This window comes from Erinaceus europaeus, chromosome 21 (genome assembly GCF_950295315.1).
Source record: "Erinaceus europaeus chromosome 21, mEriEur2.1, whole genome shotgun sequence".
Classification (NCBI taxonomy): Eukaryota; Metazoa; Chordata; class Mammalia; order Eulipotyphla; family Erinaceidae; genus Erinaceus; species Erinaceus europaeus.
This window is the reverse complement of record NC_080182.1, coordinates 25,658,275-25,681,991: the sequence shown is the minus strand read 5'-3', so window position 1 is coordinate 25,681,991 and position 23,717 is coordinate 25,658,275. Positions and strand designations below refer to the sequence as shown.

The following is a 23,717-nucleotide window of genomic DNA, read 5'->3' as shown; positions in this document are numbered from 1 at the left end:
CAATATCCAGCTTTTTTCATGTTTCCAAGGACCTTTTCCTCTCATTAAGAAACACATAGAAAAGACTTTCTTCTGAAGAATTTGCTAGACAATTTTTGAAACAATAAGGCTACTTTTTTAGAATTTCTTATAGATTAATTTTAAAAGTCCATTCAAAGGTAGAAGAGCTTCCTGGAATTATAAATGGTCAGCTTCATTAGGAATTTGTTTTAAGTTGCTGACTTTAAATTCTTACTTGCATTTAAAATGGTATGAAAGAAAATATGACACTAGGAACCAGTAAAGCTTAGTTCAAATCTGGTCACTATCTAGAATGGACTTCTTAGAGTTTCCCTACTTCTCTTTAGCATAAATTTATGTTTAGTTAATATGGTAGATTCTTTTAGCATTTTAGTTTTCTGTTTTTCTTATTCTTTTTAACCAGAAGACTGTTCAACTCTGTGTTATAGTGGTGGCAGGGGTTGAACCTGGGCATGAAAGTCCTCTATTACTACTTACTGATGGCACTATTTTCCGAGCCTTTGTTAATATTTTAAGCTGAAATCTTTTTTGTACTTAGAAAACTCCAAACTTCTCAGTTCAATAAAATAGCTATTCAAAATAAGACTTCTTTTTTCTGCTAGAAAGATGTGCTGATAGTTAAGATAGAATCATTTGACTTTTAAGTTTTGAATGAGTAAGTGGTTATCTCATTTTTTCTTTTTTTTTTGGGGGGGGAGGTGGTATCTTCTTTCCATGTGATATGAAATAATGTATTCCTTTGACTTATTTTTGAATAAAAAATGTTGAGGTAATTATGAATTTTAAAAGTTTCAAGGAATAGTTCTAGTAGATCATCTATGTTCTTTTATCACACATCTCTGACTTTATTTTCAAGGTTTACATTTATTATCTTGGTGAAGGAACATGACCATTATTCTCTGTTAAAGTTTGGTATGGGGGATCAGGACAGTTTGGTGTTTTGTTTTGTTTTGTTTTGTTTTTTTACAAAGTAGTTATGCCACTAGCCCCATGCAATACTAAGGGCAGATGCCATATATTGTAGCATAAGGATATATGAAAGATAAGTCTCTCTATAACCCAGCACAAGAATCCTTCCCCATTTTGACTAAAGATATTTGTACTTTTGTCTGGTTATGCGGAGAATTAACCTCTTACCCAGAAAGCTCAACCTGTTATACATAAATCCTTCAGGTCTTAACATTAGAATTTGAGGTTAGGCCAGGGGTTAATGATTATTTAGCTCTCCACAGGCATGTACTTAGTCATCCAAAAAAAAAAAAAAGCTATTTATTGAATGCAAACATAAAGGTGGTAGTTATATGGTCAGGCAATAAAGAGGAAGATTAAATACCCATTGTGAATATATTTGGTCCAACTAGTAGGTATTTTTAAAGTCTGAAAACTTTGTGGTGAAGTAAAAGAACTTACAGGATATATTTTATTTTCCCGTCCATAATTATGGGAAGATGAAATTAAAAAGTCCAAAAGTAAAAATAAGACCCTATTCTTTAAGATGTGGAAGAGGTTCAAATGGCTTTACCAACATTTGGTAGCATCCCTACCAAATTGATTCAGATTGGTCTGTTCCTAAGAAATCTTTTATATTTGCTGGTGGTGTTTCATAAAGCATGTTGTGAACTGTGAATGACCTAACTACACACCTAAATACTAATAACCAAAGATTTGAGTCCAGCAGATATCAAAATCAACACATGGGAAAATGTTGCCTCTCTCTGTGTGTGTGTGTGTGTGTGTGTGTGTGTGTGTGTGTGTGTGTGTTTTCCTAATGTCACATTTATTACTAATGTAATGAAGTGTCAATATCTGGCTGAAGTATTAGAGTAAATGCAGTATGTTGATCTCATTGTTAATCTGCAGACTAACTTGAGACATACCATATGATGTGACTATATTGTTGAAAGGGGGTTAGAAGCACTCAGTATGAAGATGTGAGGACTCGCGGTCCAGTACCATCCTGGCTCACATGAAAAAAAACGCAGCCTAAGGGGTGCCCATAGGTGGACAAAGCAGACAGTGACTCAGTCACTAGATTTCTGACTGCTGCTTGCTGTGATTTTGGGCAAAAAACAGAAACAACCAAAAGTCTCTGAGCCTCAACTTTCTGATCTGTGAATGGATTTAAGACAAGTACAGTGTATATAAAGTTGGAATTACATATAAAATGTAATCTAGTTTGAGACTCCAGCTCCCCACCTGCAGGGCAGTCACTTGATAAGCAGTGAAACAGGTCTGCAGGTGTCTATCTTTCTCTCCCCCTCTCCATCTTCCCCTCCTTTCTCCATTTCTCTCTGTCCTGCCCAACAACAATGATAGCAATAGCAACAGTAATAATAACAGCAACGATGAACAACAAGGACAGCAAAAGGGGGAACAAAATGGCCTCCAGGAGCAGTGGATTCGTCATATGAAAATAGACTACGGAGGTCCGTAAGGAAGAGTTCATTTGACTATCACTGCTGGGCCAACTGCCTTTTCTGCCCTTTTCATCAAATGGGAATGATTTGTTTTCCAGCCTGCTATGATAAGCATGGTTTGCCGTATTGAAGCATGATTAACCAGTTTCTATTTAAACTCACTCTGGAGATGTGTATCTGTATAACTTTGTATTTCCTCCCATACCTAACTGCTGGTTTCTCTAACTTTTAATGCTTCCTTGCTTTTTGAATGCCTTTATCTTCGCTTATTTAAATGAGGTACTTCTCTGCTACCTTTCACTTGCTCTTTTTTCTGTGCCATTTTTTCCCTTGCTACCCTGTCTAAAACCAGGCCCTAGAGAAACAAAAAGAATCCATTGTCTGCCTAAGAAATGAGCGAGATATGCTCAGAGAAGAGCTGGCAGACCTGAAGGAGACAGTGAACCCTGGAGAGGTATGTCAGCATCAGCCTGGAGCTCAAGTCTCTAACTGTTTTGTTTTTCCTTTTGTCCTGTCATCTTTCCCAGTCTGAAACCAAACCACAGTGTTCAGTCTTCAGTCCAGATTTGGTATGCTTAAATCCTTCCATTTCTTCTACAGATCTGTATTCCCTGTAGCTGGTTTTAACCAGATTTTACCTGTGGCAAGCTTAGATTGCTGCAGTTACCTCAGAGAGCATGTTGTTTCTGTGTGGATCATCTTTTGTGATCGTGTTTTTCTTTACCATAGAAACATGGCTTAGTCATAATCCCCGATGGCACTCCCAACGGTGACGTCAGTCATGAGCCAGTGGTTGGAGCCATCACTGTTGTGTCTCAGGAAGCTGCTCAAGTCTTAGAGTCAGCGGGAGAAGGACCACTAGGTAAGACACTGGTTGTCATGTGACTTGTACTAATGTTGCCCTATTGGACTTTGAGTGTGTCCATCTTGGGAAACAACAACTACAACACAGAGATCCCCGAACCACGTCTAGATTCTTTAACAGGAAGAAATCTGAGCACACTGTGTTGAGACATCCTTGACCTTGGGAATCCAACATCTGGGCCATTGTTAAGGCCATGTGTGTAACTGAAACCCCTGCAGAGAAGCCCTGTCAGTCTCTACACTGCTTGTTCACTTAACAACAACCCTTCTGCGAGGAAATCATCCAGCTTACTCTCTCCAGGGAACGTGGGTTGGTTGAGATCTTCTCAAATGTGTTTGTTTTCCAGGAGCTTCTGCTTTTATGTTCAGCTTAACCCAGTTTCTCTATTTCTTTGTCACCACATTTCTTTGGGCAAGAGGCAGATTATCGAAAAGATAGATATCAGAGAAGTATATCTTAAGTGTATTTCTATAACAGAGCTTCTGAGCATCTCTCAGGAACACTCAGATTGCCTCTCATCCCCTCGGCTAAGAATCTTACTCTAGAGGAAGAAAAATACTATATAACCAGCTCATTTTAGCTCATGAAAAATGGTCTTTTCTCTTTTCACCTCGTTTTCACATACAAGTTTCCTGAAGGAGTGGAATATAAACTGGAAAGCTGAACAGTTTTTTATATGTCAGTAAGCACGTTTTCTGATGTACAGAGTTCCAGGAATGTCACTGCAGAGCACTTTGATAAGTCGCAGCATGCTAACTAGGCGAGGAAGGGCACTGACCGCTCTGCAGCCTGGAGTGAGTATAGGGCTAGGCGCCTCTCAGCGACTTCCCTCTGCCTGCTCGCAAGGTGCTGAAGCAGTCATGACTTACACCGTGCGCGTGCTTGGTTGTGGGAGTGCTGACTAGGGGGCAGCTGCTGCTTGCTGAGGTACTTCAGTCCAAGGAGTCTATTTACTGTCCACTGGGAAAGAAGCAGCCCTCATCACAGCTGAGAGTGAGCATCTTCCAAGCCTCTGATTAGCCCTTGACTAATCAGCCCTTGACCCCTTACCCCCACCCCAATTTTGTCATCTGTTGCTTCTTCCTGAATATCTCCTGTTTTCTTTAGTTTTCTTCCAGCTTTCTCTCCCCGTACTGCCAGGCTTACTCCTGTCCTCACTCACATATTTTGTTTTTTCCTCTTGGAGGCATAATCCTCTAAGAGTGCCCTTGACATTTGAGTCCTCTCTCCACTGGTGAAAGCCTGCAAATTTTTGATGCAATAGAAAAACATCTCTTTCTCCCTCCCTCCCTTCTTCCCTTCTTCCCTTCTTTCTTCCCCCCCCCCCTTTTTATGAGAAATCAATGCCCTTGGAAGCAAATGTATTTAGTGTCCCCAATAAGCACCAGTTGTGTGGAAATGTGTTGAGTAATTAAGTACTTTTCCTTAACAATTAAGGCTGCCTTCCTCCTCCTCCTCCTCCTCTTTTTTTCCCTTCTTCTTTGACATGAGCTATAAGTCGTGTGTCAGATAAGACTTGCTGTTTATCAGCATGAAAGAAAAATACTTTTGAGTTGCTTATTTGCATCAGTACAAATTTAATTTACAGACCTTTTCATTTGTTTTAGATGTAAGGCTACGGAAACTTGCTGGAGAAAAGGAAGAGCTGCTGTCACAGGTAAAGAAAGGCATTCTTCTTGTTGGGTGGTCATGTTGATTGTGTCGTCATCACAGAGTAAAATGTTGTCAAGCCAAAATGTACAGGAAAGAGAGAAATGTGCTTATTTCAGATAGTAGAACTCAGGTAAGACTTGAAGACTAAAAATATAATTCAGATTTTTGCCTACTTCTTTACTAGTCTTAAACAATAGATATGGGGCACATAACTGAAGGACTCAAGTAGTTCTAGGGAGCTTGTTATGAAAACACGGATTCTCTGCCCTGCCCTGCCTCCTCTGCTTTTGTCCGAGACATTGTTTATTTGGCTCTTTCAACCAAGTCTTTGCTACGTGCTATGTTTGTATGACATGTTCATGTGTTTTGGTTCTGTGCTAGACATCCCCTCCACCTTTTGCTGTTGTTGCTGCTGCTGCTGTTGCTGTTACCAGAGCACTGCTCAGCTCTGGTTTATAGTCGTGTGGGGGACAGAACCCGGAACTTTGGCATCCTTCGTTGGGAGATGAAAAGTGCTCCTTGTCCCCATCACACCCATATATAACCCCACCCCAGGAGAGAGCATGTAGTTCCAGCCTGTTTTTGTTCTTAGGACTCTGTAATACTGCTGGCAGTGGAGCCCTGTCCCATTCTGTGGTTGCCTTTTATCTTTTTCCGAATTCTTTATTTCCCCTAAAGTCACTGTTGTGGCTTTCCATTTCATTTGCTTGTGTTTCTGTGTTTCTCCCTAATTTAGCTGCAGTCCCTCAGCTAGGAGTGTAAGTCCACTCAGTGTTTGCAGATGCATCTCAGCTCTGTCTTTCAGGTTCTTGGAGCATCTGACTCATCTCATTGTGAACCGACCGGCTTGCTCCCTCGGCACAGATGTGCCACCCTTCCTCATCCTCTAGAGATTCCCCTGCCTGTGGTTCGGGTTGGATTCACTCTTGCAGTGTCTTGTGCCTTCCTCGTCTTGTCTTTGTTCTCAGTTTAGTACACCTCTGAGTAATGTTTTGAGAAAAGGGTGTATGAGTGGTAGGTTTTTCCTGACCTCGTGACCTGAAGATGTTCTCATTTTATCCTCTTACTTAAACAGATCATATACAGAATTCTGTGTTGTGAACGCTTCTTTCATCTGTTTTTTGCATTCATTACTTTATTGGATTTATACCCCTATTAATACTGTTGAGAATTCTCCTTCTCCTTCTTCTCATTTATTTTATTGTGGGGGCTTCATGGTTTATAGTACAGTTGCTGACACGGTAACAATTTCCCATCTCCTCGTGACAGGTGTCTACAGAGTACTCTTAGGGAGTGGGTGCTGGCTCACCAGGTAGAGTGTACATGTTACCATGCACAAGGACCCAGGTTCAAGCCCCAGATCCCTACCTATTGGGGAGGGGGTGAAACTTCCCAAATGGTAAAGTTCACTCTCTCCCATCTCTCCCCACCCTCTCCCCACCCTTCCCCCAGCCTGTCTCCCTAGATCTCTCCCTCTCTCTTCCCTCTCTATTCCCCCTTCCTCCCAATTTCTCTGTCTCTATAAAAACAAAAACATGCCCCAAGGACAAAGTAGATTGTCACATAGGCACTGAGCTCCAGTAATAACTCTGGTGATCAAAAACAAAACAAAAACCCAGCCAAACAAACAAAAAATACATTTCACCCCCACCCCCACTTAGATCCTTTTCCCACCTTCATGCGTCAGAATCCCCGTCCCTCTTTTTTTTTTTTTTAATTTTTTATCTTTATTTATTTATTGGATAGAGACAGCCAGAAATTGAGAAGGGAAGTGGAGATGAAGAGAGAGAGAGAGAGAGATGGACACCTGCAGCCCTGCTCCACCACTCGTGAAGCTTTTCCCTTGCAGGTGGGGGACCAGGGGCTTGAACCCGGCTCCTTAAGCACTGTAATGTGTGCACTCAACCAGGTGTGCCACTGCCTGGTCCCTCCCCGTACTCTCGTCACTCTTATCATCAAGTCCTTCCCTAGACTCCTTTGCTTTGGTGTAATACACCACACCCAGTCCGGGCTTCACTTTGCGTGTTTTCTTTCTGTCCTTGTTTCTTTCATTTTTTCTTTTCTTCTTCTTCTTCTTCTTTTTTTTTTTCTGTCCTTGTTTCTTAAGTGAGATAATCAGATATTTATCCTTCTCTTTTTAGTTTAGCTCATTTAACATGCCTCTTCAAGTTCCATCCAAGATAAGGCAAAGGATGATTTCATTATTTAACAACTGAGTAATATTCCAACTGTGTATACATGCCACAACTTTTATCTTAGAGACTCATCAGTTGTTGGACATAGGTTGCTTCCAAGTTTTGACTGTTAAGAACTGTACTGCTGGGAGTCGGGCAGTAGCGCAGCAGGTTAAGCGCATGTGCCGCAAAGTGCAAGGACCGGGATAAGGGTCCCGATTCGAGCCCCCGGCTCCCCACCTGCAGGGGAGTCACTTCACAGGCGGTGAAGCAGGTCTGCAGGTGTCTATCTTTCTCTCCCCCTCTGTCTTCTCCTCCCCTCTCCATTTCTCTCTGATCTATCCAACAACAACGACATCAACAACAATAACTACAACAACAGTGGAAACAACAAGGGCAACAAAAAGGAAATTAATTAATTTTTTTAAAAAAGGAATTGTACTGCTGTGAACCTAGGTACACGTGGATCTCTTTATGTACATGCTTTTGTTTCCTTTGGATAAATCACCAGGAGAGAGATTGCTGGGCCATAGGGTAGGTCCATTTCCAGAGTTCTGAAAAATCTCCAGACTGTTCCCCACAAGGTTTGGATTGGTTGCAGCAGAAGGGTTCCTTTCCTTCATATCTACACAAACACTTCTGTCATTTTTAATGTGTGATATTCTCTCAGGTGTCAAATGAAATCTCATTGTTGTCTTTATTTGCAGTTCTCTGATAACCAGTGACTTTGAGCACTTTTTCATGTCTGTGGGTCCTCTGGATGTGTTTTTTGGTAAAGATTCCATCCTTGTTCTATTTTTTTTTTAATTTTTTTAAAAAAAATTTATTTCCCCTTTTGTTGCCCTTGTTCTTTTTCACTGTTGTTTTAGTTATTATTGTTGTTGTTGTTGATGTCGTTGCTGTATAGAACAGAGAAAAATGTAGAGAGGAGGATAGACAGAAGGGGGAGAGAAAGACCTGCAGACCTGCTTAACTGCCTTTGAATCGAACCCCTACAGGTGGGGAGCCGAGGGCTCGAACCAGGATCCTTTTGCCGGTCCTTGCAAGCGCTATCCGCCCCGTGCGCTTAACCCGCTGCTCTACCGCCCGACTCCCTGTTCTGTTTTTTAATTGGGTTATTTTATTTATTTATTCTGTTGCTGCTGTTGCTGCTGAGTTTAGTGGCCTTTTTATGTGCTTTGGGTATTTTCCCTTTATTGTGGATCCTAAAGGGATCCTCTCTCATTCAGTACAGCATCCCTTGGGCAGCAGCTTTCCAGTTTGATGTCGTCTCATTGGTTTATTTTTGTATTTGTTTTCCTTGCTGTTAGACTCTCATCTTTGAAGCTAGTTCTGAAGCTTACTAATTTTCTTCTTCATGTTTTCCAAATTCTTTCTTTTTGGAACTCATGTTCAGTCCAATGTTGTAAGAGTTCACAAAAAGTATAGCCCGTTATTTGACAGGCACTGTTCTTGGTTCTTGTTATATTTCAGCAAACAAGTCAGCTTAGAACAGCAAAACCCTTGTCCTAGCGGATCTTACACTCTAGTGAGCATATATAATAAGCAGATCATCTGGTACTTTAGAGATTCATGGGGATGCATTTATCTCATGTGTTTCTCCAGTGACACTTAGCTGCTCAGATGCAGGTGTGGAGTGGGTAAAGAGAGAGGACTTAACCACACGAGTACAGTAGGGCAGAGGAGTGAGTGTGTAGCAAAGAGTGAATGTGATGGATGTAAAATTTAATCGTTAGGGCAGGAGGCTTGAAAGGTCAGCTAGGAAGACGTGAAAGCACAGTAGAAAGGAGATGGGAACAGTGGATTGGAGGTGTAGTGGGTTGAAGGGTGTTCTGGTATTGGGAACCAGAGAAATGAGCTGAAGAGCTGAGTAGTAACAGAAGGTATGTGAAACTGAATCACATAGCTAGTACAGCTATCAAGCAGTGACGTGTAGTCATTTGACTACAGGATTAAATGGTGAAGGGCTTGAAGATGACACAGCAAGATCCTTGGAGAGGAGTCGTTCCAGCAACTGTTACTGGTCGTAAGAAAAGTCCTTTACTCCGACGGACTGTGCGGTTGCCGTAAAGTGGCACAAATAGTCTTGAGGGAGTGTGGGTCAGGCACTGAAGTGGCGGAGAGTGCGTTGGTGGCAGGTGTGAGGAGTGATTGGAGTTTATAGTCTGAAGAGATGTGACTAGAAACTGGAAATTTTAGGGAGGGTAGTTCAGCAATAAGCAAAGTAAGAGGACACATTCCATTTTCATTTGCATTGATAGAAAGATTATGGGAGAGGAAAAACAGTGTTTTAGAGAAGCGCTGAGCTGACTGGATTCTCAGTGAAGAGCAGGTTTTGACTAGAGTGTAAACTAAAGGCAGTGCTCAGAGAAGAGCCTATCAGTTGGTGAGTTTTGAGATGACAGAATGACAGTTCAGAGTGGGATTGTTTCAGGTCTTTGGGGAAAATTAGGAGATAAAGACAAAGCAGGGGTTGTTCAGAAGCTTTGTGCAGGAGAGGAGGGAGACAGCACGGACATAAGCAGAAGTGATAAGGATACTGAGATTAATCCGAGCTCACTCTGGCCTAGTAAGGATCTGCTGCTTGTTGAAAAGGCAGAGATTTCCAGCTGATTTTCCCTCGGTAAGGGAGTCGCAAACCTGGTCCTAGTGCTGAACCTTCCTGTCAGCACTGGTGATGGAGGGCCAGCGGGGAAGCCACTTGGAACTATGAGCTTACACACTCATCTGGACTATTGTTGGAGAGTAAGGAAGACATGAAGAGGCCTGGTCCTGGTCCCAAAGGCGGAGCTTCTTACAGAGCTGAGGTCAACTTGCTCAGAGTTGTGATGCTTCCTGTGTGTCATTGATGATAATAGACATAAAGGCACTTGAGAAAGCATGATCTTTTAATTTATATTTCTATCTTTTGATTTCTTTTTTAAAAATATTTTTTTAAAGAATTTATTTATTCCTGAGAAAGATAGGAGAGAGAAAGAACCAGACATCACTCTGGTACATGTGTTGCCGGGGACTGAACTCAAGACCTCATGCTTGAGAGCCCAGTGCTTTATCCATTGTACCACCTCCCAGACCACATTATATCTTTTAATTTCTTAGACATGGGAGCATTAGACCTCAGGATTGATGCTTCTAACTTTCTCATTGCTCTCCTGTTTTTCCCTCCCTTCTCTTTTGCTTTGTTTTCTAAAATATTTTCTGAATTTTTGTCTTCTGGTATTTTTATTAAGCTTCTATTTCTGTGGTCACTTAAAAGATAGTGGAGTTACCTTAGAATATGTTTTTTTTATTTTAATATTTATTTATTAGATAGAGACAGCCATAAATGGAGAGGGGAGGGAATGATAGATGGGGAGAGAGACAGAGACACCTGCAGCCCTGCGTCACCGCTTGTGAAGCTTTCCCCCTGCAGGTGGGGACCAGGGCCTCGAACCTGGGTCCTTGCGCACTGTAGCATGTGCGCTCAACCAGGTGCACCATCACCCAGCCCACCTTAGAATATGTTATAGGCTTGTTGACTTGGTTATCAGCTGTCTGGAAAATTGCAATCAATCCTCATCTCTGCCATCATGGCAAAGTCTGTTTTCTGAATACGCGTATGTTTATTTGTTCAGTCCAAGAGCAGGGCACTAAAAAGCTGAGGGATGATTGCGCATGTGAGTTTGTCTGGGTTTTTGTCTAAATAAATATGGTTGGGTGTTTTGTTGGGAATGTTCAGTATGGGTGTGCTGTTTTAGGGTAGTCAGTTCTAAAGAGAACTGTCTTCTGCTCTTCTGCCTAAGGGTATAGTCTTGTCTGTCTTCTAGAAGCTGATGACAGACTGGAGACCGTACCATTCAGTCCGTTTCTGTTCACCTTATCCCCTTGTTATTATTATGGATCCCTTTCCTCTAACCAGACCTTATCTTTTTTGTTCCCCAGTCAAGAGTTCCTTTTAACTTTTTTTGATTAGTCAGTGCTTTGTGGACATATCATTTCACTGTTTCTGGCCTGCTTGCTCATTCTCGTCCATTCATTCATTCATTCACTCACTCACTCATCACCCAGACAAGAGAGACCCACAGAACCACCGCCAGTACGATAGCACTTCCATGTGGTGCTAGGACATGGCCCTGGGCAGCTTTCATGGGTGGCAAAGCAGGCACTATGATGTCATGTGGTGTGATGGGTGCAGGCTGCGCCTGGCACAGGGCAAGGCATGCACCCCACCCGATGAGCTCTCTGTCCAGCCCACCTAATCTTTTTAGTTTCTGTTTTTCTGTCTGCACAACCTAATTTGCTAAGGTTTAATTGTCAAGTATGTAGCATACACAATTAAAGGTGTACAGACATACACATCTGTCTCAGTTTTCCAGGACTTCTTACCAAAGTACTACAGACCGGGTGGCTTCGCAGTCTCCAGCCAGAGTGTCAGTAGTGTCGGTTGCTTCTGAGACCTGTGAAGGGAATTCTGCTCTCTGCCTTTTGGCCAGCTCCCGGTGGTGTGAGGGAAATCTCTGGTAGTCTTAGCTTGTAAATCACACTCTGTGTCATCCATTATACTTTCTTCACTCCATGTGGATCTGTCTCTTCTCTTGGCATCCCCCCCCCCCCTAATTCAGAGCCTGCCTCTGTCATTTTATGCTGGGGATTGATTGCATGTGGTATGTGTGCTCTACTACTGAGCCTCTTCTCTGGTCCATATAGTAGTTAATTTTTTTTTTTTTAAAGGATACCAGCCATACTGGGTTAGGAGTCCACACCATCCTTCTTACTTTTTTCAACTTAACTAACTGCATCTACAGTGATTCATAAGGCCACATTCTGTGGTAGTGCTGTGTGAGGGGGGAAATTAGGACTTCAACATATAAGTTTTGGGGGAAGGAAGATCACAATTCAATTCACAACAGTTCCATAACCATAATTAACATGGTGAAAACAGCCTCAACTTCCAAAGCTTCCGGGTCCCTCTTCCCCTTCCTTCCTTCCTTCCTTCCTTCCTTCCTTCCTTCCTTCCGTTCTTTCTTCCTTCCTTCCTTCCTTTCTTCCTTCCTTCCTTTCTTTCTTTCTCTCCTACCCTCTTTCTCTCTGCTACCAGTTATGTAGGGGCTCAGTGCCTGTACAGTGCCTCAGTTCATGCAGGCTCCTTCTGTTTCCCCATTTTTTAAGACAATAGAACTAGTCAGCTGGGACTGTGAGGGGGTTGGGGAACGTAAGAGGGAAAGAGAGATACTGCATTGCTGCTCCAAGGCTCATGAAACCTCCCCTGTGGATTTGCTCTCATGTGGTGGCTGGGAGCTTGAACCTGGGTCCTCACATAACGGCAAAATGTTTGCTCTTCTGGCTATAGCCCAGTCTCTTCTGGCTGCCTTTGTAAACCTTCTTTTCCATGTCTCCCTTGCTATCCATCACTAGGTAACCACTGACCTACTTTCTCTCTCCATTTTCTGGAGTTTTCTCTACCTGGGATTAGCCGTCGTGTACTCATCTTACGTCTGGCATCTTTCACACACCACACTTGCTTTGAATTTCACCCTTGTTGCATGTACCAAATGGTTTCCCTGATTTGTTGAGTAGCAATTTCATTGTATAGTTGCGTTAGATTGTTTTCCTGCTGCTGCTGCTGCACATCTGAGTTGTTTCTAGCACTGAACTGTTCCTGTAAGCTAGACTATGCAGCCAAACTACAAATATACTTCCAGTCATTGCTATATAGAGAAAGTTTTATAAGAATATTTAACTTAACTCTAAACCATACCAAAAATAGTTACGGAATTTTCCATTCTTAATAACAGGAACAGTAATGCCCCAAAGAAAGGCTTCTCCAAACATACCCAAACGGTAGAATTTTGGCTCAACTGATTTTATTGGGCTACCTGTTTCTGGAGCTGGCTCCTACGACTTAAGCTCAACCTCTGGTATCCTGAACTGAGTGTTTGATTATGGGCACTCAAGGAATGGTTTTTGGGATGAACAGTCTGATGTCTTGATCTGTGACTTGGCCGTTGGGTCCAGCATCTGTTCTGTTTGAGAGACTGCCTCTTGCTGATGAGCCTTTATTTCCACTCAGGTTAGAAAACTGAAGCTGCAGTTAGAGGAAGAACGACAGAAGGGTTCCAGGAGTGACGGCACAGGGGCTGACCTGGCGGGACTGCACAATGGCTCCGACTTGCAGTTCATCGAAATGCAGAGTAGGTACTGGGGACAGGCCAGTGCCCCTCTGTATGTGGCTCTGCGCCAGGAGTAGGATCGTAAGCAAACGGCTAGAGTCTTGTAATCCACATTTCTCAAAAGTAGCTACGTTACAAAATTACTCCAACTGGGGCCAGGCGGTAGTGCAGTGGGTTAAGTGTACATAATACGAAGTGCAAGGACCTGCACAAAGATCCTGGTTCAAGCCCCTGGCTCCCCACCTATTGGGGGGTCACTTCACAAGCAGTGAAGCAAGTCTGCAGGTGTCTGTCTTTCTCACCCCCTCTATCTCCCCCTCCTCTCTCAATTTCTCACTATCCTATCCAATAAAATGGAAAAAAAGGTCTCCAGAAGCAGTGGATTCATAGTGCTGGCACCAAACCCCAGCAGTAACCCTGGAAGGGGGGAAAAAAAAAAAAAAAAAAGAAAATTACTCTGTCCTCAAGTAGCCTGGAAAAAAAAACCCAGGTTAGTAGCTTCTACCAGCTTTTTGTGGCTCAGGGAATGAAATGTTCTAAGAGTGCTCTTACACCTTTAGGAAAAAGTGGTTTAACACTTTGTATATAGTGACATCCAGACACTGTCTGTTTTCCTATGTCTGTGTCATCTATAAGATCTCATTCAGCATCCATCTAAGTAGGGTTCCCCCCACTTTGTAATTTATCTTGGATAACTGGCAGGATATAGTTAACTCAAAATAATGTTGATTAGTTTAAAAAGTTTCCCAGTGTTCTTGCTAACCCAAAGTAGTCCAGTTTTTTATAGAATTTTACTTAACAGATTTATTTATTAGTGACCCAGAACACCCTTCTGTCATGCAATGCCATGCAGTGTATATGCATCAAGCTCATGCACCCAAGTCCTGAGCCTGTCACTGAAGCACCTCCCTGGATACTGCCAGATGGAATGTAAAGCAAAATAAACCACAAAATTAACCTACTTAGTTTACCTAAGTTCTTCTTTTCTACTTTTTAAAACTTTTACTAGTGATTTAATATTGATTTACAAAATTATAATAGGTATAGCTCCACATCTATCCCATCACTAGAGTTCTGTGTCCCCATTCCTGTATAGGAATCTGCTGTGTTTCTCCCAAGGTCACCAAAATGGGTTGACGATTATAACTATATTTTAATTTTTTTCATTTTTTTTTTTAAATTTGTGATTACTAGTGGGTTACAAGATTGTAAGCTTATAGTGTCTAGGGCCAGACAGTGGTGCACCTGGACACAGGTTCAAGCTCCCTGTTCTCCCACTACAGGAAAAAAGCTTTACAAGTGGTGAAGTAGAGATACAGATGGCTCTCTCTCTTTCTCGCTCTCTCTCTTTCCCTCCCATCTCAATTTCTCTGTCTCTATCCAATAATAAATACATAAATATATATGTGTGTGTGTGTGTATATATATATATATATATATATGTTTTATTAGGGAAATAAGGATTTAGAGGACAGAGGTGACATCAGTCCAGTTTCTCAATCTTCTGTGATAGGTGTCTGACATCACTCCCCCACCAACTCCGGCCTCCCCCAGCATAATACACTGGGTCCCCAACGCCTACCCAGCCTTCTTTCCCCCAGCCCCACCCCCTCCAGCCATTACTCTTGCTGCAGCAGACCAGGCCTAGTCTCTTAAAGAGTTCAAGTTTCGGGAGTCAGGCTGTAGCGCAGCGGGTTAAGCGCAGGTGGCGCAAAGCACAAGGACCAGCATAAGGATCCCGGTTCGAGCCCCCGGATCCCCACCTGCAGGGGAGTCGCTTCACAGGCGGTGAAGCAGGTCTGCAGGTGTCTATCTTTCTCTCCCCCTCTTTGTCTTCCCCTCCTCTCTCCGTTTCTCTCTGTCCTATCCAACAACGATGACAACAACAATAATAACTACAACAATAAAACAACAAGGGCAACAAAAGGGAATAAATAAATAAATAAATAAAATATTAAAAAGAAAAAAAAAGAGTTCAAGTTTCACCATGTTGTGCCTTCCTTGTTTTTTTAAGTTCCACCCATAAGTGTTATCACCTGGTATTTATCCTCCTCCTTCACTTATCTCACATAACCTGATTCCTTCAAGTATCATTCAAGATGAGGCAGAAGATATAATTTGATCACTTTTGATCACTGCATAATATTCCACTGTGTATATATTACAACTTTCTTAACCACCCATCTGGGTTATCTGGGTTTGCTTCATGTTTGGGCTGCTACAAATAGTGCCACTATGAACATGGGTGCACACTGATCTGTGTAGTAGGTGTTTGTTTTCTTTGGATAGATCCCTAGAAATTAACAGTGTTCTGAGGCATCTTAGACTGTTTTCCAGAGGCTAGACCAGTTTGAACTCCCACCACAAATTCCAGGAGGCCAGGAAAGGAATGCTAGTATCTTTTTGACTCTGGAAATGACTTGACAGTTAAGTCTGGTGTTTTGAAGTGGATATAGGGGCATACACTTGTAAACAGAAAGGAATGTGTATTTTGGAGAGTGAGAAGGAAGCAGTGCGTTTTGATAAAAAATTACTGGGACTAAGAACTAATACATAAGATCCTAAAGCCTCTGTTTTAGAGCCTAGGGATTTTCTTTTACTACTAGTGGGAGGTTTTGGAGAGCAGTAATAAACCCACTAGGGTGATGGTGACTGTCCAACTAAAAAAACCCTCCTCATTGATGTCTGTACTGGCATATGCAATCTTAGTCTGTGGAAAAGTGGTCATGTTGTTGTTACGTTAGATTTGGCTTCTACTACAAGCCTTGATTCCTACTCTATAAATTCAGTGATTAAATATTTGCTTTTCTAAGATATTCATCTGACAGTTTATATCTTTTTTTAAAATTTTATTATTTATTCCCTTTTGTTGCCCTTGTTGTTTTAGTGTTGTAGTTAATGATATTGTTGTTGTTGGATAGGACAGAGAGAAATGGAGTAGGGGAAGACAGGAGAGAAAGACAGACACCTGCAGACCTGCTTCACCGCCCGTGAAGCGACTCCCCTGCAGGTGGGGAGCCGGGGGCTCGAACCGGGATCCTTACGCCGGTCCCTGCGCTTTGCGCCACGTGCGCTTAACCCACTGCGCCACCGCCCGACTCCCGACAGTTTATATCTTAATAATACACGATCACAGCATATTGCTGGAGAGTTCATTTCAGCAAATATTTATTATATACACACACTGTGTGCAGACCACTTGGCTTGATACAGCAGTAGATTCAAGAAGACATTCTAGGGTAGAATTATGGCTACCTAGTCACAAAAGTTGGGTCTCCCTGAAAAAAAAATTAAGGCAAAATACCTGACCCTGACCACCAGGGTCTTTCTCTGTGGTAGCTGGCACACCCTACCTATAGGCTTGCTTGATGCTACAGGGCTATCCTGTACCTCTGAATGGCTTTCTTTGGTGTTAGTGTTCAAGTAGTCTTGTAGCTAGAGTTTATACCTGTTACCAGATGATCTATCTGCACTTCTCTGAAAGACAACGATTGTATGGTTTCACTAAAGTGTGCACTCTAGTAGAGAACTGCAACACATGAATTTGTTTAAAAAGAAAAGTCAGACTATTGCTAACTCTGTGACAACTATGGTGGTTACCCTTGAGAGGCAGTGGGGAGAACCTTGGGGGTGGGGGAGGACACAGAACTGAGGTGTGGGTACAGTACGAAAGTGCACCCCTGTAAACTAAGGCTCTTGTAAACCATTAATAAATCACTAACCATTTTTTTTTAATTTATTTTATTTATTTATTTTCTCTTTTGTTGTCCTTGCTGTTTTTCGTTGTTGTTGTAGTTATTATTGTTATTGATGTTGTCATTGTTGGATAGGACAGAGAGAAATGGAGAGGGGAAAACAGAGAGGGGGAGAGAAAGACAGACACCTGCAGACCTGCTTCACCGCCTGTGAAGCGACTCCCTTGCAGGTGGGGACCCGGGGGCTCAAACCGGGATCCTTATGCCGACCTTGTGCTTTGCGCCACCTGCACTTAACCCACTGAGCTACAGCCCGACTCCCACAGTTTGTTTTTTTTTACTAAAGCCATAGCTTTCCAGATAGGGGAAAAAAAAAAACATTTATGGAAAATAAATTTAACATATGGCAATAAAAAAGAAACCAACTCTTACTCAGAGTTCCTCTTAAATACAATATCCACAATGCTAATACAAATCAGTGTTGATTCATATAAGAAAAAGAATGTAAATTAAAATGCAGCAAGGACAGGAGAAGTAGTGACAGTTCTGGAGGAGGTGGCAGTTAAAGCTGACTTTGAATGCTGTCTTGACTTGAATCAGGCCGGGAGTGGAGATGGGAGAGCTAAAACAACACTAGGAGCTGGGAAAGTTCAGGGCAACTAGAAGACCCAGTTTCATGAGCACAGAGGCTCCATGGACCACTGGCTCCCAGAAAAGGTCGAGGGGGGTCCCTGCTGAACTGACAGAGCTCCTTGCTCAAAGCTCTGCCCTCACAAACCCTGGCATGAAGAGTGAAGTCCCAGGATGCTGTTGAACTTGCACTGCAGAGATGTTGCAGTGACCTGTGTGCGTCTGTTTGCAGTTTGTCTTAGACTGCCTGACCCTCTCTCCTGTTGCTATACAGGCTACCATACCCACTGAGTCACAGCCTCACCTCTCAGAGGTGATCCATTATTCTTTTGTCTTCTAGGAGATGCCAATAGACAAATTAGTGAATACAAGTTTAAGCTTTCAAAAGCAGAACAGGATATAACCACCTTGGAGCAAAGTGTAAGTAATCATTCTTCTAAAAGTTACCAACTAATTAAATGTCCTTTGAAGCACACCTGCTTCCTGCATCTACCTGCTTAAGTCCAGCACTGCCTAGATTTCTGTGGGCTGCCTTGCAACTGGATTACCATTAAAAAAATAATAAAAATAAAACACCCCTCTATATTACAGCAGAAAAGTCATCAGAATGTTTGGTAGGGTAGTTCAGCCTTCTGGTTCCTGTAAAAACACAAAAAATCTGAGTGACTGAGCAAGTTGTGGTATATATACATAATGGAATACTACTCAGCTACTAAAAATAGTGATTTCACCGTTTTCAGCCCATCTTGGATGGAGCTTGAAGAAACCATGTTAAGTGAAATAAGTCAGAAACAGAAGGATGAAAATGGGAGGATCTCACTCTCAGGCAGAAGTTGAAAACCAAGATCAAAAGAAAAAACACAAGTAGAACCTGAATTGGAGTTGATGTATTACATCAAAGTAAAAGACTCTGGGGTGGGTTGGGGGAGAGTACAGGTCCTGGAAAAGGATGACAGAGGACCTAGTGGGGGTTATATTGTTATGTGGAAAACTGAGAAATGTTATGCATGTACAAACTATTGTATTTCCTGTCGACTGTAAAACATTAATTCCCCAATAAATTTAAAAAACCACAGGAAATCATAGCTATATTAACATTTTGTAGTGATTGGAAAAGAATGTAGGAAGATGACATTTCTAACAATTTTGTTGTAGAGTGTAGAAAGTCTAAAACTTTTCCATTCAGTTAGTTCCTCCTACAGTGTTACTACTTCGGCACTTAAACGCAAGTCACCATGAATTTTAACATGGGAAGTTGGCCCTGTAGTGACTCCACAGCTGTAATCCTCTCTGGGGAAATGCTGGATTTATAAATAGCAGTTGGGTTCTGAGAGGACCTATGACTCACCCTGAGGGGACTTGTTAGGGTTAAGATTACTTGGAATTTGTAATGACATTTTATTTCCATCTCAGCAACCAAAAAAGAAAAAAAAAAAGGTCTCACAGTCAGTGTTCAGTCTCAGAGATCTCTGTTGTCATATTTACAGATTAGCCGGCTTGAGGGGCAGGTGCTGAGATACAAAACCGCTGCTGAGAATGCAGAGAAAGTGGAAGATGAACTAAAAGCAGAGAAAAGGAAGCTGCAACGAGAGGTATTTAACTTCACGTTTCTTGGAATACATTCCTAAGAGAAAATCCAATGTAAATGCATTCCTTGCTGAGTAAGAACTTTAGTATTGTATACCATTTTTTAAAATCTTTATTTATTCCGTTTTATTGTTGTAGTTATTATTGTCAATGCCATCATTGTTGGATAGAACAGAGTGAAATGGAGAGAGGAAGGGAAGACAGAGGGGGAGAGAAAGATAGACACCTGCAGACTTGTTTCACTACCTGTGAAGCGACCCCCCTGCAGGTGGGGAGCCGGGGGCTTGAACCAGGATCCTCACGCTGGTCCTTGCGCTTCGCGCCATGTGCACTGAATACAATCTTAAGGAAATAGCAGTATAGTCACTTACTCTTCTGCTGGTTTTACTTCCCTGCTCTGGTCATAGCTACCCAGAAAGAAAAAAAAAGGGGGGGGGAATCACTTTGTTTTCAGTCAGGTCTGTTCCTCCAGCTTCTTCATATTCTTCCTCAATGTGTTTCAGCCTGTAATACTTCTAGCTACCTGAGAAGCAGCTGTCTGTGGGGTCTGTGCAAAATCATCAGTTAGCAGTGTTTCCAGTTCCCAGAAAGTTTACTTGCACTGGGTTTGGTTTCTGACCCTGTGACGTGACTGAGCGCTTCCTATCTCCTGTCTGCAGTTACGAACAGCCCTGGACAAGATAGAGGAGATGGAAATGACCAACAGCCACCTGGCCAAGAGGCTGGAGAAGATGAAGGCCAATCGGACAGCACTTCTGGCCCAGCAGTAGAGCCGTGCTTCTACCTGGGTGCCGCTTATTAGGGCTCCGCCCAGAGGGACTGACTTTTTGTCCAGTGACACACATCCCTTCCAGTACTGTTTGTCATTAAAATAGCCACCTTTGTATTTTATAATTTATGAGAGAATGAAACAGGTTTGAATCTTCATGAATGAACACTTTGGACTTTATTTGTAGTTTCATTCTAGACTTAGAAAACTGGTCCATGCAATTTTTGTTTTGTATTTCCATAGTTTTAGAATCAAGCTTATTCACCATTTTCCTTCAGCTGCCTGGGATTGGAACTCAGAGGTCCTGCACAGGTTCTGGAGGGCAGTGACTCTGTGAGTGCTCGCTGAGGTATTTGCTGGAGACCTCAGAAAACAAGTGCCTTCTCCACAGTGCAATTCAGACGTTCATGATGTCCAGTGGTCAAAAGACACTGGCCCCCAGTGTCAGAAAGCATTTATATTTTAGTGAGGACACAAATTCACAGCAGGGGAATATATGCTCCACTCAAATTTATATGTTTGGAGAAAATAGCCTCTTTTTGTAAAATATTTAAATTTATATAAGAAAATGTTAGAAAAAGGTATGAGGAGTGTATATAAAAGTTGCTTAATTGCATGGGTTAGGAGAAGTCTAAGGCCTACTACTTTTTTCATGAGTAGAGTCCTGAGTCTTCAACATCAGCTGTGCTATATCTTGTAAAGTATTTCATCTGCTGCTTATTTGTGGAATGAAACCTCAAATTAGCCCACGGGGGAGGGAGGGGCAGGGCAGGCAGGTGAAAAGTCTGCCTGCCTGCAGATTCTATTAAACACACCCTTTTGCTGTCTACAGTTGGCTGCTGACACATTCATTTTGTTAGAGGAGCCTTTAAAACAAATCAGGGCAACCACACCCTCATCTTGACCTTCTTTTCTTTTTCCTCCTTAAGGAATAATAATCTAGAATCTAGAATTTTTTAAGAACTTCTACTTCATTTTTAAAAGTATCCAGGTCAAGAATGTTGTATCACTTTGTAGGGTTTGCAATCCCTTTTGCTCTCAGAATCAAGATGGTTTTATGAAAACTATTAGTGTAGCTTCATTGTATTCACCAAAAAAAATTAAAAGAAAGAAATCCCAAAATAACAGGGAAAGTTTAAAAATCAAGGCCACATAATAAAAGTAGACTTGAAACTAGATAATAAAGTTAGCTAAAAAAAAAAAAAAAATTAAATTTCCAATAATTATTTCCTTTATAATAAAGTATCCCCCTCCACTTTTTTAATTATGGAGAATAACAGTCTTCTGAACTAAGCTGATTTTTCTATAATTTTCCTTCTAGTACTAATAAGTTTTGTGCGGGGTGGAGTGAGAGAGAGACACTGAAATGCAGATCTGTCCTTGAATCCCGGAGTTAGAGCCCACACGTGTGCTCTCAGACGTCCCCTTGCCCCCTTCCTCCACACTGCTCGACCTGTGCTCCTCCAGGCTCATGAAGTCACCTTCTGAGATGTGCTGCTATGCACTTTGGGGGTCTAAGTGTTAGAACTTTATCTGGTTTCTTTTGTGGCAAAATAATGTCAAACGTGTCTCTTCTGTTATGTTCTCCCAGTTCCTCGACCCACCCCTCCCCCTCCAAACAATGGCCCTAATTCTTAGTATTTTTCTGTTCTTTCCACAGATCTTGTTCATTGCCTAACCTTGTAATCTGGATTTCACCTCACAACTATAGATATTCTTCCTCTGGTGACAGTGCGGTTGTTATTACAGGCTGTTATCAAGGTAGTTTAATTTTCATGACAGTTTTGTATTTTGTATGTTTATCAGTCCTTCAAATAAGAATACCTAAAACTTTGTCTTAAAATGTTAGTATCCCAAAAAATGTATCCACAGCCTAACTTAACAGGGCTAACTTAATGCATACCAGTCACAGACTGGGATAAAGGTCTATTCTCAAGGTGCTTTAAATTAACTTGCTTTAGTTACTGAATATCCTAACATTATCAATTCAATCTCTCCATAGTGTAGAGAAATTTTGAGTGTTCAGAGCCACTTAGACAAAACAGGGAGTCAGGCGGTAGCACAGTCGGTTAAGCGCACATGGCGCGAAGCTCAAGGACCGGCATAAGTATACGGGTTCGAGCCCCTGGCTCCCCACCTTCAGGGGAGTTGCTTCACAAGCGGTGAAGCAGGTCTGGAGGTGTCTATCTTTCTCTCCCCCTTTGTCTTCCCCTCCTGTCTCCATTTCTGTCTGTCCTGTCCAACAACGATGACATACCAACTGCAATTAGAACTACAACAATTGAAAAAAAAAAGGGCAATAAAAAGAGAAAATAAATAATAAATAAATACAAATAAAAAATTCAAAACAAAACAAAACAGAGCATTACTCAGCTCTGGTTTATGGTGGTGCTAGAGACTAAATTTGGGACTTTGGCACCTCAAGCATGAAAGCCTTTCTGCATAAACATGTTATCTCCCGAACCCAGAACAACAATAGCAACTACTACTACTACTTCTGCCTGTCTCTGTCTCTCTTTTACCAGAGCACTGCTTAGCCCTGGTTTATTATGGTGGGGATTGAACCTGGGACTTTGCTCAGGATCTAGTCTCTTTGTATAACCATTATGCTATGTCCCTGCCCTAGAACTTCTTTAAAAGCACCTGAGCCAATATTTATCACTTGACTTTTAGAAATTTACCAGAACAGACAATCATCTGTGAGATCTTAAATGTCTTTATATAATTCTTAGCAGAAGAGTAGGAGCTTTCAAACTGCTTTTGGGAATCTTCAGAAAGTAAGCAAACAAACAAAAAACCCCACACATATACTAGGTGAAAACTCATCTGGACAAACCTTCAAATGCCATGAAATCATGTTAGGATACCCCTAACAGTTAATTTATAGATGTGCCCTCTATGCATGAAGCCTGATACTAGTTAGAAGGGAAATGAGTTTCCAACTGTGATCCCTACCAATGTCAGGATACAATGTCTGGAGAATAAATAAGAGTCCTAAAGCAACCATTTAACACCTTTCAAACACTTTGTATAGATCAGGAAGGTTAGCAAGCTGTAGGATATTTCCATCTTCTGTGAAATGCTTAGGAGGCAGCAGATGTAAGCGGAGGGCTTTATAGACAACATGTTCCACAGTCCACTTCCAGGGGTTTGGAGAGGAGCTAGGCACTTCATTCTGGAAAAAGAAAGGTTAAATGTGGTTAAGCCTTCCTTTTCTCACCCCAATATATAGTGGGATCCTGGCTAATGTGCACTGGGCCTGGGATGTCTTGGTGCCTGAGGTGCTGTTTCAAACACTTGTGTGAAAGCATGCCCTGGAGGCCAGCCTCTCACACCCTACAGGCCTAACCCAACAGCAAACGTGTGGAGGTAAAAAGCTGCTGCTCCCATGAGACTTCACTCAGCGAGAATGTGTTTGGGGTAGCGTGGTCTACTGTAAAGTCTGGTTCTATGATACCTGGATGGAAAAAGGCACATTTCTAACCATGAAACCTCAGACCTTAATGTTCAGGGTCTTTTTCTAAAAACTCCACAGTTAAACAAAGATCAAAATGAGAATTATTTCCTCACTTTTTAAAAAAAATATTTATTCCCTTTTTTGTTGCCCTTGTTTTATTATTGTAGTTATTATTGTTGTTGTCATTGTTGTTGGATAGGACAGAGAGAAATGGAGAAAGGAGGGGAAGACAGAGAGGGGGAGAGAAAGATAAGACACCTGCAGACCAGCTTCACCACCTGTGAAGTGACTCCATTGCAG

The 23,717-nt window shown here is 41.9% G+C and overlaps 2 protein-coding genes across 28 annotated transcripts in view; one reads left to right on the top strand and one right to left on the bottom strand.

Annotated features, from left to right (window-relative positions):
- LRRFIP2 (LRR binding FLII interacting protein 2) overlaps positions 1 to 20,789 on the top strand; it is a 122,704-nt gene extending 101,915 nt beyond the window's left edge. For 19 of the 23 annotated variants that reach the window (XM_060180583.1, XM_060180597.1, XM_060180578.1 and 16 more), the window contains 7 exons: positions 2,791 to 2,892; positions 3,168 to 3,300; positions 4,911 to 4,960; positions 13,180 to 13,300; positions 17,945 to 18,024; positions 19,092 to 19,196; positions 19,851 to 20,789. In XM_060180583.1, coding sequence (XP_060036566.1) covers positions 2,791 to 2,892; positions 3,168 to 3,300; positions 4,911 to 4,960; positions 13,180 to 13,300; positions 17,945 to 18,024; positions 19,092 to 19,196; positions 19,851 to 19,961 — 702 coding nt within the window. In that variant the 3' untranslated portion in view covers positions 19,962 to 20,789. The remainder of the gene's footprint in view (positions 1 to 2,790; positions 2,893 to 3,167; positions 3,301 to 4,910; positions 4,961 to 13,179; positions 13,301 to 17,944; positions 18,025 to 19,091; positions 19,197 to 19,850) is intronic. The other 4 variants (XM_060180589.1, XM_060180588.1, XM_007517059.3 and 1 more) reach the window with 1 other exon arrangement.
- A 1,871-nt stretch (positions 20,790 to 22,660) lies between these two features.
- MLH1 (mutL homolog 1) overlaps positions 22,661 to 23,717 on the bottom strand; it is a 38,017-nt gene continuing 36,960 nt past the window's right edge. For all 5 annotated transcript variants that reach the window (XM_060180572.1, XM_007517050.3, XM_060180573.1 and 2 more), the window contains one exon: positions 22,661 to 23,135. In XM_060180572.1, coding sequence (XP_060036555.1) covers positions 22,968 to 23,135 — 168 coding nt within the window. In that variant the 3' untranslated portion in view covers positions 22,661 to 22,967. The remainder of the gene's footprint in view (positions 23,136 to 23,717) is intronic.